The sequence below is a fragment of the Coccinella septempunctata genome, chromosome 7, assembly GCF_907165205.1.
Source record: "Coccinella septempunctata chromosome 7, icCocSept1.1, whole genome shotgun sequence".
Taxonomy (NCBI): Eukaryota; Metazoa; Arthropoda; class Insecta; order Coleoptera; family Coccinellidae; genus Coccinella; species Coccinella septempunctata.
Window position 1 is genome coordinate 936,163 of NC_058195.1, and position 14,355 is coordinate 950,517.

At 39.9% G+C, this 14,355-nt stretch overlaps 5 protein-coding genes and 2 non-coding genes across 10 annotated transcripts; 4 read left to right on the forward strand and 3 right to left on the reverse strand.

Annotated features, from left to right (window-relative positions):
• The first annotated feature begins 67 nt into the window (after window positions 1–67).
• On the forward strand, window positions 68–2,857 carry LOC123317338 (nuclear migration protein nudC). 2 transcript variants are annotated; one of them, XM_044903813.1, is made up of 4 exons: window positions 80–208; window positions 287–769; window positions 2,158–2,316; window positions 2,375–2,857. In XM_044903813.1, exons 1-4 carry the CDS (start codon window positions 127–129, stop codon window positions 2,740–2,742), a joined length of 1,092 nt encoding a protein of 363 aa, XP_044759748.1. In that variant the 5' UTR covers window positions 80–126; the 3' UTR covers window positions 2,743–2,857. The 2 variants fall into 2 exon arrangements, with proteins under 2 accessions (XP_044759747.1, XP_044759748.1); XM_044903812.1 differs by lacking the exons at window positions 2,158–2,316; window positions 2,375–2,857 and adding an exon at window positions 957–2,014 and having other exon boundaries at window positions 68–208.
• A 326-nt stretch (window positions 2,858–3,183) lies between these two features.
• Window positions 3,184–6,669, reverse strand: LOC123316976. 2 transcript variants are annotated; one of them, XM_044903303.1, is made up of 13 exons: window positions 6,503–6,669; window positions 6,206–6,413; window positions 5,688–5,863; window positions 5,480–5,630; window positions 5,196–5,409; window positions 4,865–5,138; window positions 4,596–4,793; window positions 4,352–4,537; window positions 4,104–4,291; window positions 3,705–4,050; window positions 3,411–3,576; window positions 3,301–3,328; window positions 3,184–3,248 (listed from the first exon to the last, which is right to left on the reverse strand). In XM_044903303.1, the coding sequence occupies exons 1-13, from the start codon at window positions 6,566–6,568 to the stop codon at window positions 3,239–3,241; spliced, it is 2,211 nt and encodes a 736-aa protein (XP_044759238.1). In that variant the 5' UTR covers window positions 6,569–6,669; the 3' UTR covers window positions 3,184–3,238. The 2 variants fall into 2 exon arrangements, with proteins under 2 accessions (XP_044759238.1, XP_044759237.1); XM_044903302.1 differs by having other exon boundaries at window positions 5,196–5,412.
• A 506-nt stretch (window positions 6,670–7,175) lies between these two features.
• Window positions 7,176–9,754, forward strand: LOC123317256 (sulfotransferase 1E1-like). Of its 2 annotated transcripts, none has more exons than XM_044903690.1 (7): window positions 7,176–7,520; window positions 7,711–7,845; window positions 7,905–8,004; window positions 8,060–8,258; window positions 8,878–9,004; window positions 9,057–9,154; window positions 9,260–9,754. In XM_044903690.1, exons 1-7 carry the CDS (start codon window positions 7,382–7,384, stop codon window positions 9,548–9,550), a joined length of 1,089 nt encoding a protein of 362 aa, XP_044759625.1. In that variant the 5' UTR covers window positions 7,176–7,381; the 3' UTR covers window positions 9,551–9,754. The 2 variants fall into 2 exon arrangements, with proteins under 2 accessions (XP_044759625.1, XP_044759626.1); XM_044903691.1 differs by having other exon boundaries at window positions 9,057–9,151.
• On the forward strand, window positions 8,302–8,374 carry Trnar-acg. Its single transcript has one exon. It is a non-coding gene; the product is annotated as a tRNA-Arg (tRNA).
• Window positions 8,762–8,834, forward strand: Trnar-acg. Its single transcript has one exon. It is a non-coding gene; the product is annotated as a tRNA-Arg (tRNA).
• A 269-nt stretch (window positions 9,755–10,023) lies between the features above and the next one.
• On the reverse strand, window positions 10,024–13,020 carry LOC123317255 (protein deltex). Its single transcript, XM_044903689.1, has 7 exons — window positions 12,595–13,020; window positions 12,386–12,537; window positions 12,154–12,328; window positions 11,891–12,094; window positions 11,595–11,837; window positions 11,194–11,533; window positions 10,024–11,000 (listed from the first exon to the last, which is right to left on the reverse strand). The coding sequence occupies exons 1-7, from the start codon at window positions 12,791–12,793 to the stop codon at window positions 10,661–10,663; spliced, it is 1,653 nt and encodes a 550-aa protein (XP_044759624.1). The 5' UTR covers window positions 12,794–13,020; the 3' UTR covers window positions 10,024–10,660.
• Window positions 13,021–13,352: 332 nt separating this feature from the next.
• Window positions 13,353–14,297, reverse strand: LOC123317972 (probable isoaspartyl peptidase/L-asparaginase GA20639). The gene is made up of 4 exons (XM_044904612.1): window positions 14,105–14,297; window positions 13,945–14,042; window positions 13,721–13,895; window positions 13,353–13,666 (listed from the first exon to the last, which is right to left on the reverse strand). Exons 1-4 carry the CDS (start codon window positions 14,289–14,291, stop codon window positions 13,392–13,394), a joined length of 735 nt encoding a protein of 244 aa, XP_044760547.1. The 5' UTR covers window positions 14,292–14,297; the 3' UTR covers window positions 13,353–13,391.
• Window positions 14,298–14,355: the final 58 nt, after the last annotated feature.

Sequence of the window (14,355 nt, forward strand, 5' to 3'; positions counted from 1 at the left end):
CTTTGTTAATAGTTTGAATTCTGGTAAACAGCAAATAACAGTCATATAGTACTCTTTGACCCTTTGATTTGAATTCTATGATTTTTATTTATAACCTCAAACAAAGTGCAAAATGCGAAAAGTCGCATGAAAAAAGAAAGAACAATAAATAGAGCAAATTGTGGAGTTCGGTTTGAAAATTTTGAGAATTGGTTCGCACGATTAAAGAAGAGAATTCAGTGATACGATACCATCACCATACCAACAGTTGAGTCATACACATAGCTACCATTAGGATTGAACTTCCAGAAACTTCTTTCACTCCTACAATTGAGAAAAATGAGTGGAGACGGTGATCAACAAGAACATTTCGATGGATTATTCCTCTCAATTGCTCAGCATCATCCCAAAGGTGCTGCACAACTGTTGGATACATTTGTCAGCTTCCTTTCCAGAAAAACTGATTTCTTCACCGGTGCTGAAGAAGGTCAGTGGGAGAAATTAGTCATGTCCACATTCAGGAAATACGAAAAAATCAGTAGGGAAACGCATGAAGCCGAACAAAGAGAAAAAAGGGAGAAAGAAGCTGCAAGAAAGGCTGCAAAGGCCAAAAAAGAAGTTGAGAGCACTATCAAACCGGCAGAAATAACAGAACTGACAGATGCAGAAGCTGAAAAATTACAAATGGAAATAGATGCCGAAAAAGAAGGGTCTCAAACAAGTTCAGATAATAAGAATGCAGTCAAATCTAAGGTCATCGGGGATGAGGAAGAAGATGCTTCAGAAAGAGGTAAGTTTGGCCGTATAGTATTCCTCAGTTTTTCATAATATTCTGGTTTGTTCAATGAATTTTTGAAGTTTTTATTCTTATGTTGTAATCGGATATATTAAAGAACAGGTTTTCCAAATTTTGAGTTGAGAATATTATGAAAAGGATGCAAGTAGAGCAAACAAATCCTGCATTCAAACTTTTGTAGTACCACTCAAATTGAGAAATTCAAACCATGCTAAGAATAAAGTAAAATATTCAACGAAAAAAGAAAACAAAGGATGTAGTAAGAAAGAGCTTTTCCTGAAAGCCCTTTATCTTTCTGAAGAGGAGATAGAAGACCTTCAGAACAATACAATAGGCCAAGCAGATTCCCCGCTGTGGAAAGAAGAGAGAAGAAAAAGGTTAACAGCTTCCAATTTTGGAAAAATCTGCAAAATGAGAACTTCAACTCATTGTAAAAATGCTGTAAGAGCCCTATTATATGATACTTTCACTGGAAATCAGTATACCAAATGGGGCAAGGATCATGAGGATACAGCTATTGAACAATTTGAAGAATTAACAAGTTATCATGTTGAAAAATGTGGGTTTTATGTGGATTTCGAAAAACCATACTTGGGAGCTTCACCAGATGGTCTCATTGGAAATGACGCCATTGTCGAAGTGAAATGTCCAAAAACTTGCTCAGAAATGACCCCTCTACAAGGGATTTCGTGTGGTATCATCAAGTTCGCAAATCTGGATAAGGGTCACATGAAACTGATGAGGAAGCATCATTATTACTATCAAATTCAAGGGCAATTACATGTGGCACAAAGAAAAAAATGTTATTTTATAGTGTGGACTCCGAAAGGCCTGGAATATGAATTGATCGAAAGAGATGATGATTTTTGGGTGAAAAACTGTGAGAAACAGTTGGAAATTTTTTATATGAATTGTTTGCTGCCAGAACTTGCGGATCCTCAATATCCACAAGGGAAGGAAATTCGTGACTTGCGGTCAGGATAAGAACAAGAGTTATGGAGAATTGTAACCTACCATTGTTGACTAATTTTTTTTTATTATTCATATTTATCCTATGCTATGGGATATAATCTATATTTATCTATTCGTGTTTGAGGACGGTGCAATAACTTGTATTCGATGAAATTATTTGTGTTATTTATGAGAAAGTATTTATTATGACAATATAGCAATAACTGTTAAAGCTTTTTTGTGACGATTTATGAAGATTAAAGAATATATTTATGTACACATATATTACACAAGCCTTTTTTTTTTACTCGATCTGGAAGTCAAAGGAAACAACAAGAGATCAAAGAAATTGTTTAAATTTTGGAGATTTTTCGAAATTTCTGTATCGATGGGGCCCATTTCGAATTCAGACCCCAATTTTTTATTTTCAGGTAAAATCATGCCAAACTCTGGCAATGGCTGTGATCTTGAACGGTACAAGTGGACACAAACCCTTCAAGATGTGGAAGTAAGGATTCCCCTGAACGTTAATTTCAGGGCCAAACAGAAAGATTTGAACATCAACTTCACCAAGAAGCACCTCACAGTCGGTAAGTTTGTGTATTTTTCATCGATTCATCCAAATATCATCTTTGACGATCTTGGTAGGCGTCAAAGGACAACCTCCCATAATCGATGACGATTTCCCTCACGAGATCAAGCTGGAAGAGACCACCTGGGTGATCGAGGACGGTAAGACTGTCATCTTGAACATTGAGAAGGTGAACAAGATGAACTGGTGGTCCAAACTGGTGAAATCCGATCCGGAGATCAGCACCAAGAAGATAAACCCGGAACCGTCGAAGCTCAGCGATCTGGACGGCGAGACGAGGGGCATGGTGGAAAAAATGATGTACGACCAGAGGCAGAAGGAACTCGGTCTACCCACCAGCGACGATCAGAAGAAGCAGGACATCCTGAAGAAGTTCATGCAGCAGCATCCGGAGATGGATTTCTCGAAGTGTAAATTTAACTAAGTTCACTTCTTTTTCCTTCTTTTTTTCTTTGTTTTTTTTTTTCGTTTTCTAACTGATGGATGATCTCACGGAGAGTGTTGTAGGTTGAAGTGTCCAATAAAAATTGATACGAATTCTGATTTGTTTTATTGGAGTTGGTCGAAGTTGAAAAAAAATCGTGGTTCGGAAAATAATTTATTTTTTGGCTTGGCTATAATTTCATTTCGGTCGCAGATTGCTAGAGTACTCGAAAAAAAATCAACAACTCTTGGAGTTTTTTTTTTGGGGATATAACCTCGACAATGTGAACAAGTCTTCCTCGTTCGACTTTCGAAGGATTAAAAGGTCGAAATGTGGAAAAAACCAAATTTGAGAGATGAAAACAAGCCAAGATATGGGTACAGACATGGGCGTAGACGAGTAGGGGCCAGGATAGTGGGGATAAAATGAAACACTTGACATAGGGATTGATTTTTATTACGAACCGCTTCTCTCAATATACATTTGCGTTTTTGATCTAGTCGGGACTGAAAACAATTTATTTTTAATACGTCAAGACGTTCCTGTATATCTACTTACCTGTTGAAAGTAACTGCAGTTTTACTTCCTAAAAAAAATAAGGAAGTATCAGTATTTTCAATCAGCGTTTCATCACAAGATTAAAAGCATTGACTTTCCAAGAATCTCACCTGAGTCCGACCCCTTGCGGTTTCTATTACCGCTCAACTTCTCCGGTAGTTCGAAACCTGGCCTAGCACTCAAAATGTCGCCGTGTACCATCATCGAAGGCCTGCCCTTTCCAATGATCGGAGCTTGTACAACAGGCACCTCTGCCTTATCTTCACCACGGTAAATCTACAAGAAATCATCGATTAGGTTACCCTCCAAACCTTTTGGCCACAAAAAAGATTCCCTATTATTCTGAAGGTTGAAAAGAACATCAAGGAAGAACCACCAGCAACAGTGGAACACCATTCACTCACCATTCCGTCCTTCCCCTTGATCTCAGAATCGTTCACGGTGGTCACTTCGGGGCCCCATTGCTCCAGGAAGTTCCCCAGCCTCGTGACCCTCTGTTGGGGCGTCGTCAGCGTGTGACTACCCCCGCAGTATCGGTTGCAGACGTCCCCCTTCTTGATCTGCTCGAAGTGGTTCAGGTTCCTGCTGGCGTTCAGGTTCTTCTGCTGCTTCCTCAGCTGATCCAGCTCGTAAGCGAGATAGGGGGCCATCGTCTTGGTCGGCGGTAGGGCGGGGGGCTGCGGGAACAGGCTGGGATCCATGTGCTTGCGCATCACCACGTCTTGATCGCAAGATATGCACTTGACGTCCCTGAAGATGCGGAAAAGTTTGAAATTTGTTGGACAAAAGAGAATTGAGCTCACTTGAGGAGCGCTGCTTTGGTACCGGCCGCTTCTTGTTCTTTCTTGAGTTTGCTCAGGGCCTTCAGTTTACTCTGCAACACTCCCAGCTTGCTCGTGATGAATTCTTTCAAGGGACCAAGCTCCATCTTGTCCAGTTTCGCTCCTACTTCGGATTGTATGTCGGAGAGGGCTTGTTGCCAAAGTTCTTCCTTTAAACGACGAATAATCTCTCATTATAGTCTATAACAGTCGCTTTTTGTTCGAATTACCTGTTTGGTAAGTTTCTCCAACGCATCCTCTATACCCTTAGTTAGATCCGTACACGTGGCGTCGAACTGTTCGTGAGACACCTTCCTGTTGATCATGCAAATGTCCACCTTATCCGCCAATTGCCCTTCTATCTCGTTCTTATCCGCCTTCACCGTCTTCAACATCTCAATCTGCTCCTTTATGCTCTAAAACACAACACAAAGAACTTTGTAGTGCCCCCGGGGATGCCCCAATGTAACTCACTGCCAAATGCATCAGTCGCTCCTGTTTCTCGTCCAATAGATCAGCCGTCGTCTGGCTTATGTTGTTGGTGATGTTCTCCAGCTCCGTGAATCTCTTGTACAGCTCCATCAGGTGGCTGTCCGAGCCCGCACCTTCTTGCTCCGTCATGCCGGCCACTTTTTCGTACACCTTGCCCAGCTCTCGCTCGATGGACGCTATCTTTAAATATCCAACACGATGTTGTCATGGAAAATCCTGTCAGAACCTGTTTAAAAAGAAGCTAGACCGACCTGGTTGCCAACCGTCTCCATCTTGCCGTGAAACATGGTATCCAGCGAGTTTATCTGCTCCACGCACTGATGAAAATGCACCTCAATCTGAGCCATCTTCTCGCTGATGTCTCCTCCTCCACCACCGTGTTTACCGCCTCCCTTTCCCTTCACGTCCTCGATCTTCTTCTGTAGACCGGGCACGTCCAGGGCCTGGATGAGGTTCCTGACGTTCTTGAACTCTCGTTGGATGAGAACCAAGGCGTCTTCCACGTTCAGTTTCGAGAGGTCGGTCCTGGAATCGAATCGGGTATCGTACTTCGAAACTGCGATGGACGAAAGCTCGACTCACTTGGAGAAGTCCTCGCCGACCACGGGACCTCCTGGCTCGGACATCTTGGGCAGGTGCGTACCCAGGAAATTTCCCCCCGCCAGTTTTTTCTCCAGCTCGGACAGTCTCCTCTCGATCTCCTTCACCTGATCTTGCACGGGACCCTGGCCGTTGTCTATGGAACTCCTGAGCTTGGCGGCGTCTTGGATCACTTTCGTTGCAGCACCACCGCCACCTCCAGTTGATGTGCACGTAAGATGCTTTGGTTACTCAAGGAAAGAGGAGATTTAGATGTACCACCTTACCTCCACTCTCACCACCGCCGCTCTCCCTCGCCAAATCTTCGATCATGGAAGCCATCTTGGCCATGCCCATCTCTGCTGCCTCCACCCTCTTGGTCAACGACAGAAGCTGGTACATATCGACGATAGGCCCCGACTCGCCGCCGGTGACGCTCTAACAAAGAAAAACCAAGCTATAGATTGACCAAAAACAACCATAAGGTCCACATACCGTCCGAACTGCCTTCACCAATTCGGAATTGTTGGACATCTGCGTCAGTTCCTTGTACTTCTCCTTAAGGTCGGAAACGTCACCCGTCAACTTGGCGAAGGCCTCCGTGGTCACTGCGACAGTGAAGGATGGAGTCATCTCGTTGTCTCCGTTGGTGGCCACTATTACCACGTTACCTGAAACGAACAGTTGTCAAGGGATAATCTAGGGGCTCATCGGGGACCGTTTGTCGGTTTAAAACCCCTTCAAGACAGTCAGATCTGCACCTAACGTTTTTCTAACGTTAGAAGCTAACGTAACCGTCCTTGATATTGGATTTCGAAGCCGAACGATCTTGTTATATCCTAAATGGAGCGAGGCAACGCTTTGTACGTAATTTCAACGTTTTTTTAACGTTATACATCTATTTCTACGTACAATCACTGCAAGAACCTTTGAAACCTATTGGGGTAGGACGTACGAATCTTTAGTGTTTCTCTCAGCTTGTTTTCCTTCGATTAATTGTTAATATAACCTACCTCCGTCTGTCATTTGCGACTGCTTTCCTGCGTCGTTCGCAATTTGGTACTGAGTGGCCTTGATGCCTCCTTGTGATTGGGGATCAATCATTTTCTGAATCAACTCGCTTTCGCTTCCACTAAATTCTACTTTAACACCACCGATTCCCACCTGATTGATTATAACTTGGAGAACAGTGTGTAGCAGTCGAAAATTGACAGTTCCCAGCTGTAATGGTAAAAAAAAAACGTATTTTTTTCAAGAGGGTGTTCTTGAAGGTTTATCTTCATTTGAAGCATGATGGTGACCATACTCACATCAGGTCCTATAAGGGCTGCATCGGTGAGCTGAAGTAGATTTAAAAGTGTTGCACTTTTAGCCATGGCTATCTCCTGAACTAAGATGAAGTGATGAAGTGTACAAAAACCTTTTTCGAAGAGGAAAAATAATCGCTTTCCAAAAAATAAAACAAAATGTCAGAATGAAAGGTTGAAAAACGTCTTCTAAAGCAATCATTAGACCTTAATCTATGTTCTGAAGTATAGCATACTCAACTTATATTTTTTCCCGTGAATTCAACATTCCGTTGCAATTTTTCCAATGTCCGTTTGAACATATTTTTGCCTCTTCAAGATCATTTCGAATAAAATAGAATATCCAAAGCAATTTCTCAGAATCTGTAGGCGTTTACAACAATGAAAAAGTGGCTGTGACATTGAACCCAAAAATCGTTATCTATTTCACATATAGACTCAATATTTGCGTTGCGTTTATTCAATACGAAAAAAAAAACAATATAATATTTCATCACACCTTCCTTGAATTTATAATTTCTTTGGTCGCTTTGAATCAACAGGAATGTTTACTTTTGGCAAATTTTAAGATTTTTATTGTTGACCATGAGTTAATTGTCGTTCAATTCAAAAATACTGCTCATGAAGAAAACCAAGACTGTTTAAACCATTAATTACGCAGTATTACGCACTTAAACAACGTTCAAACGTTAGACATCAGTAAAACCGTAGTAAATAGAATGAAAGAACTTTCTCTAAATACCTTCAATTACAACTTGACATCACAAAAAATATAATGGTTCTTGAAGATAGTGGGATGAAAATGAAAGTGCTTTAAGCAAATAATACACTTTTGCCAGATTCATTCATCACTTGTCTTCGACCGTGTAAGGACGCCTAGACATGTTGAAAGCGGAAAAAGAATTTAATGTGGTGTTTAGTGAATATCTTTCGGACAGGAAGGAAGCACCCGAAGAGTTTCCGTTCGAAATAAAGAAAGTAGAGGAAAACGTCAACAAACAATTACTTCATGATTTCACAGGTAATTATTATAATACTCCTTTAATTTCGATCAACCATTGAAGCGGGATATAAATATTGAGATCTATGTAAAAACTAAATTGTATTTTTAACATGGAATCTTTGAAATCTATACTAATCGATTTGTGTTTTGAGCAATGTAAATTCTCTCGAAACAGTCTTTTATTTTTGATTCACCCTCGTACTTCCAGGTGAACGTACGGGGTTTATCCAAGTAGGAAAGAAAAAATGGTTCTTCCCTAGCGGCTACAGAGACCAAGCAGCTGACTTCTACAATTTCGAAGTCAGGGAAAGCGACGTATGGATTGTAACCTTTCCCAGATCAGGTTAATTTTTTTAGTGGTCATTCATTAAAAATTCCTCTTGCTCTACGCCCCATTTTCAGGAACGACATGGACTCAAGAGATGGTGTGGTTGTTAGCCAACAATTTGGACTACGAGAAAGCGGCGGAAATACCTTTAGTCGTACGGTTTCCCTTTCTGGAGTAATATATTTTTCGTGGTGGTTTTCGCGTTGAAACTCATGTCTTTTTATTTTAGATTCAGTTGTTTCGTGCATCCAGAGGTGAAGGCTGAGTTTCTGAGAGAGAATTCGGATTCCGCACTGAGAAGTCAGATGATAGAGGATATATCGGCGCCGATCTGCGATTATTTGACCAAGTTTGAGGGGAGGAGATTCATCAAGACGCATTTACCTCTGAGTCTGTTGCCAAAAAATCTTTTGACGGCTGGTTGTAAGGTTTGTTCGCAGAATTTCAGGTCGATAAGAATTCACCCCTGTGGGTCCTGTGGCGCAACGGATAACGCGTCTGACTACGGATCAGAAGATTCCAGGTTCGAATCCTGGCAGGATCGAAAACTTTTTATTCTTCATCTTTGAGTATTAACACCAGTCGTTCAAATACAATAGCTCTGATATAAAAAATGAACTCAATAAAACTCTTTCAGTACTCAAAAATGAAACGAATGATCCTTACGAGATTGAGGTTTCAAACCAAGGGCGGTTCCAGAGGGACACTTTAAGTTCTTTTCGAAAAAACCCGAAACAGATTGTTAAAAATTCGTCAAAAAGATTCGGTCAGTTGAAACTTCCTCAAGTACGGTTGTCAAATAAGAATAATTTTCAAAGTAGTTACCTTACAGAATTTCAAATATAAAATTATAACCCTTCCAAAATCATTCCTGGAACCGCCACTGTTTTAAACACGTTAATTACCGTTTTTGAGTTTCAACTTCCAAGCAGGTCCTGTGGCGCAACGGATAACGCGTCTGACTACGGATCAGAAGATTCCAGGTTCGAATCCTGGCAGGATCGAAAACTTTTTGTCATATTTCATTATCCAGTGATAATTTTACAGGTGATCTATATAGCGAGGAACCCCAAAGATGTTGCGGTATCTTTCTACCACCTGAATAGACTGATTAGGACACAAGGATACAAAGGAGACTTCACAACTTACTGGAAATATTTTCAGGAAAATTTACGTAAGCAACAAAATTATATTTTTGAATCGATTTCAAAGATATTTTCCCACAGAACCATGGACCCCTTATTGGGATCACGTTTTGGAAGCTTGGAACTTAAAACATGAAAGTAACCTACTCTTCATGTTCTACGAAGACATGGTCAAGGTAGTAGTAACTTTTTCTAAAAAATTCCTACGCAAATCGGAATAACTATGAGCAATACCAAATTTAGACTACAAACTGTTGAAAAACCTCAAATAAATCAATTTACAGAACACAAAACGCGCAATAATGAGAGTTCAAGACTTCCTAGGCACAAACTATGAAGATGAAGAAATATGTGCACTGGAAAAACACCTTCAGATCGAAAACTTCCGGAAAAACAGCTCAGTGAATTTCGACCTCTTGAAAAATCTGGGTATACTAATCCAAGGAGAACAGGAATTCATCAGGAGGGGAAAAAACGGCGAATGGAAAAATGAATTTCACGGTGAACTCAACGAAATGGCAGACAAGTGGATCGAGGAAAATTTGAAAGGGACAGACTTGCGATTTCCCGATTGAATTAAATCTGAAAAATTGAATAAATATTACCAAAAATAAAAAATATTTAGTTTTTAATACGAGAGGTGTAGTTTGAGTGGGAAACAGAAGTAATGTTAAAGAAAAACTTTTAAATTATTCAATAAATTTATTGCATTATCGCAGGATATAATCGAGAAATACAAAAAAAAAAACAAAGAATAAAATAACAGAATTAAATGAACACAATTTTTATGTGAACATGAAACAAACTGCTGCCAAGAAATTGCACTATATTGTTGAAATTTCATAATTACTTTCAACTTTACACAAATCAATAAAAAATAAATAAGAGAAAATTAATTTGAAAAGAAAATTTCAGATAACTGAACATTTATGATTTCAAAATAGAGTAGGTAATATAAAAAATATATTCGATAAAAATTCGGAATAAGTAATATAATTAAAAATTTACTATTATATACTCTACAATTACAATTTGAGCTGGTTAATACAAGAATTCGAATACTTTCGTTTAAAATTCCAATAAAATATTAAATGTATATATACTTGTTTTAAAGCTGTCGATAATTATTATATATACAAAATATATATTTTATATTGGCACATATGTTTGTAATAAAGCTTACTTTCAACATTATTGCTTTTATAGAAAATTTTAACCATATTTTCAATATGAGGAATGTAAATAGGGAGGTATCAAGGATATACTCGTATATGTCATATTTTTATAAATATATAGTGATTTTCAATTTGTTTTCATGCTTTTCGTAAATGGTGCATCTAGATGTCAGACAATTATTCATCGTGAGGAAAAAAAGAGCTTTGACCATCGACTTAATTGAGGTTATATCACAGAGAAATATTTTCTGACATAATAGAAGTCTGAAACGCCAAATGTCAAGTAAGTCAGGTAAATGCGTATTTGTGCATGTTCAGAAGAAACCACAACGTCCTCTGGTCGACAGCACTGTTGGCAAACCGAAAATCACCATTTTAAACGGATAAACTCCGTATTGAATCAAGAAAGGAACAACGATCGAGTCCTCCAATCAAACATTCAGTCTTGACGATTCGCAATCAAAAAAACATCCTTATCCTCTTGATCTTCTTCATGAATACCCCCAACAATCATCTTTTCGCTTTCTTACCCTCTTCCTCGACGATGCCCAGAGCCTTCAACTCCAACAGCACCCTATTCAAGTACCCGGAATCCGGATAGCTGTGGGGGCCGCCTCTGGCTCCAATTTCAGTCTTGTGTGGAATGTTCCAGGAGACCACGTCCTCGCACCCGGTGGTATGAGATCTGGTTATCGTGAAGATGAGCTTTCTCTGCCACGCTATCCTCAGCAAGCGCAGTATTTTCCGACCCTTCGGATTATCGGGTAGATAGGCTATCCGGGGAAAACCGACCGCGTAATACTCCCTTCCAGGGTTCGGATGGTCCGGTCCTTGGATGCCCGATTGTATGCTTTAAATAATAAATTTATTGCCGCGTCTTATTCATCAACAAATCTCATAGAAAAAGTGTTAATTACCGTTCGCTCTATGAGTCGTATTGGTCTGTCATCCGTGCTTGTCAAACTGACGTTTGTAATAAACGTCAGGCGGGAGTACATTCTGTGATCGTGGATTTGCTTACGTCAAAAATCTGATTTACTTACTTGTACACAATCTGTATGGTGTTACAGTTAGGATGCCCAGGCAGTTTCTTATCGATGACGCCCCATTCCATGGTACCGGGGGGTTGATTGCCGTGCTTCTCGCCGTAAACGCACCCGCACACCGCGCAATGGATGTGCAACTGGTTGCCCGACTCCTGTAGTTCGGTCAGGGAGTAGTTCAAACAATCCAGATGCAAGACGTGGTTGCAGGGCAACGCTATGACGACTATCGACGGTTTGAGCGGCTGCCTGCAGAGGGGGCAAGGTTGTCTAGGGGTCCATTCGCTCGGAGAAGACACCCTGACGAAACGGGAGATGATGGAACTGGCCGGATCCAAACCTGTCGAGGATTAAAATTCAGCACACTCGATTTGAGAATTAGGAAAAAGATCTTTATTTACCGACAATAGCAGACACTTCGTGGTGTTCACTTCCATCCTCGCTACTGGCACTGCAATGGATCAATTCCGCAGTAGAACTGGTAATCTGACTTTCTCTACTCTCCTGACTCAAATACGTCGATACCGTGTCTAAACTCGGCCTTCTCCCAGACTTTGTACTGCTACTATCGGCATCCAACAGACACTCCTTGTATGTTTTACTATCTACTACTTGGGGGGCCGTGGCTGGTGAAGATTTATTGCCTAAAAATCCAATTATCACAATTCCGGTGATCATAATAAAAGAAAATACTCACTAAATATATTGAGGTTATGCAAGATCGCTCTTGCCAAATTCGCAGGAGTGGTTTCACCATTTTTACTCTTCCCACCGTTCTTCTTTTTACCATTTTTCTTACTTCCCTCAGAAGCATTCAAAGCGGCAGTACTTCCAATGACTTTACCCTGACTCTGAGCGTTTCCGCATCTCGCAGAATTCCTGAGATCAGAGCTTCTTCTACCTGGAATTAAATCTCACCATTAACAACCATTGACCAACTGAAGACCAATCCAAACCTACCTATCACCGGTACAAGCTCTTCTAACCTCACTTTAACTAGAGGATACGGAGCCTGTTTCATTCTTCTCACACTCCTTATATAACCATTGGTTAACCATTTTTGTGTTAAATTATTGAAATTAATTATATATGGGAAACCTAAATGAGTTTTCGTCATATCTATTATTTGGTCACCCTGAAAAATCGATATAATTAATTTAAATAAGGGTACGTATTCCAAATCAATATTTACTCTCGACCAAGCTTCTTCTATCAAGCATTGGATATCCATATCGAAGGGGTGCCATTCGGAAGAATTCTCCACGCTTGCACATTCCCACTTGGCCCCTTTACCAGCTGGAGACGAAGGTGGGTAGCATTTTCTCCTGACTTTAATTACAGAATCTAAAATCAAACATTCATGTAGTTTTACTCAGAAAATGTACACTCAGACAAATTTACCTGAATCTTCCAACTCTTGAGTTAATGTCCTCAAATTAACATAGAAATTCTGCAAATTTGGGTCAGCATCTGACAAAATAACTCTGGTCAGTTGTTTACCATTAGCTCTCTCCAAATGTTGTGTAACTGCAGGACTATATGGCTTCCAGTATCCTGTTCTAATCTCATATTCCCAAACAACGACTGCGTGTCCAGTCATTTCTGCCAATACCCAACCAAACTTAATTCAGAAAAAAGGAATTACATACCAATTTACTATTCAACATATAATTAACAAATTGTGCTTGTCAATCATGTTGAGGAATTGGAAAAGTAGGCTATGGACTTTCCAATAAAGAGCTGGTGTCTAATTACGACTTCCGTTAGCAATTTTCCAATAGATGATGTTCGTGCACTTAAATTAATACTGATTATTTGCGTCACCAGTCAATTGAGTCAATTATGTTGTTTATTTTTTGATAATAATGTATCCATGTTTTGAATTATACCGAGATGTCACTCAACTGTCAATGTCAAGGTGACCAACTCCATGAATTTCAGTTTTCTGTGACGATCATAGAGGTATACGGGTTCGGCATTTTCAATTTTTCAAAAACTTTTCTCAGCACAGCTTTTTTCCTTAATTTATCTTTCAATGATGAATTTTAATCATAACAGGCTGACATATAATGAAATATTAGTTACTGATTAATTCAATTCTAATATGTTTTCTATTTAATTCGAATCATCTTTCACATACATGATTAAAAATGCAGTAATCCTAAATTTTTACTTTATTCTCGTGCATAATCTACAATTCATTCATCAACAACTTTCTCAGATCGTACTTCATCGTGTTCAATTCCAAAAAAGATGGTATCAGCTTTCTGATAAGCCCACCCCATCCTTTTACTTGTAAATCCAATTCCAACTTCTCCAGTTTTAGAAATCGTTATGGCTCCTACAGTATTTTTAAGTTGCTCAGTCATCTTTTCCAGAATCGATCGAGTTGCTTCTTGAGCTTCAGATCCTTTTTCGATATCCTTCAAGATGGCGTGAGCCAGATAGAATTTTATTATAGAATCTCCATGTCCTTCAAATTAAGATTAATTAAATTGAACATAAGGAAATGGGGGCATTTTCCAACCTGTTATTGATACAGCACCGATTTCATCATCAGCGTATGTCCCACTACCTATCAGAGAGGTATCGCTGCTTCTACCGACCATTTTTCCATTGATACCTCCTGTAGAGGTTGCTGCAGCTAGATGACCCTTACTATCAATTGCAACTGCACCCACTGTGCCTACTTCTCCTGGATTCTGAAAGAAATTACAGTAAATACAAAGGTGGAGCCCAAAACGAGCCTACCTCAACATCTTTCCCTCCTATTTCCGAAAGAGTTGAACCTTCCATAATACTGGCATCCATCTCTACCTCACCGTCCAAATTCAAAACGGAACCCCTACCTGATAAAAAAACACCCTGTGAATGTGAACTTCGGCCGATTAGTAAAAAGAAGAAGAATTACCAGCGTTCATAGATTCGTCGTCTTCCATGATTCGCACGGCCGCCTCCACGGCATCCAACGCGGTTCCGCCATTTTTCAATATTTTATAACCTGCTTTAGCCGCCAATTTTACACCTTTTATCTTATCCGGTACCCTCGAATCCCTGATGTCACCTGCCCCTCCGTGTACGAGTAAAACTGGCTCCATATCGAGGTATCAGAAAGAAATCGACGCAAATAAATCACCACTTTTAGAGGCTCGAAAGAGTTAT

Bases quoted from the DNA above. Each gene is read 5' to 3' on its own strand.
- LOC123317338 (XM_044903812.1), top strand. From the start codon at position 127: ATGAAAAAAGAAAGAACAATAAATAGAGCAAATTGTGGAGTTCGGTTT. The intron at 209-286 runs AGAGAATTCAGT...GATTGAACTTCC, and splicing joins TTGGTTCGCACGATTAAAGA to AGAAACTTCTTTCACTCCTA. The intron at 770-956 runs GTAAGTTTGGCC...AAACTTTTGTAG, and splicing joins AGAAGATGCTTCAGAAAGAG to TACCACTCAAATTGAGAAAT.
- LOC123316976 (XM_044903302.1), bottom strand. From the start codon at position 6,568: ATGGCTAAAAGTGCAACACTTTTAAATCTACTTCAGCTCACCGATGCA. The intron at 4,292-4,351 runs GTAATTCGAACA...CGTCGTTTAAAG, and splicing joins TGGAGAAACTTACCAAACAG to GAAGAACTTTGGCAACAAGC. The intron at 3,577-3,704 runs GTGAGTGAATGG...GATTTCTTGTAG, and splicing joins TCAAGGGGAAGGACGGAATG to ATTTACCGTGGTGAAGATAA.
- LOC123317256 (XM_044903690.1), top strand. From the start codon at position 7,382: ATGTTGAAAGCGGAAAAAGAATTTAATGTGGTGTTTAGTGAATATCTT. The intron at 8,005-8,059 runs GTAATATATTTT...TTTTTATTTTAG, and splicing joins GTACGGTTTCCCTTTCTGGA to ATTCAGTTGTTTCGTGCATC. The intron at 9,005-9,056 runs GTAAGCAACAAA...ATTTTCCCACAG, and splicing joins ATATTTTCAGGAAAATTTAC to AACCATGGACCCCTTATTGG.
- LOC123317255 (XM_044903689.1), bottom strand. From the start codon at position 12,793: ATGACTGGACACGCAGTCGTTGTTTGGGAATATGAGATTAGAACAGGA. The intron at 12,329-12,385 runs GTAAATATTGAT...TCGATTTTTCAG, and splicing joins TAGAAGAAGCTTGGTCGAGA to GGTGACCAAATAATAGATAT. The intron at 11,838-11,890 runs GTGAGTATTTTC...TTGGATTTTTAG, and splicing joins GCATAACCTCAATATATTTA to GCAATAAATCTTCACCAGCC.
- LOC123317972 (XM_044904612.1), bottom strand. From the start codon at position 14,291: ATGGAGCCAGTTTTACTCGTACACGGAGGGGCAGGTGACATCAGGGAT. The intron at 13,896-13,944 runs GTAGGCTCGTTT...AATTTCTTTCAG, and splicing joins TAGGAGGGAAAGATGTTGAG to AATCCAGGAGAAGTAGGCAC. The intron at 13,667-13,720 runs GTTGGAAAATGC...CTTAATTTGAAG, and splicing joins CGGTGCTGTATCAATAACAG to GACATGGAGATTCTATAATA.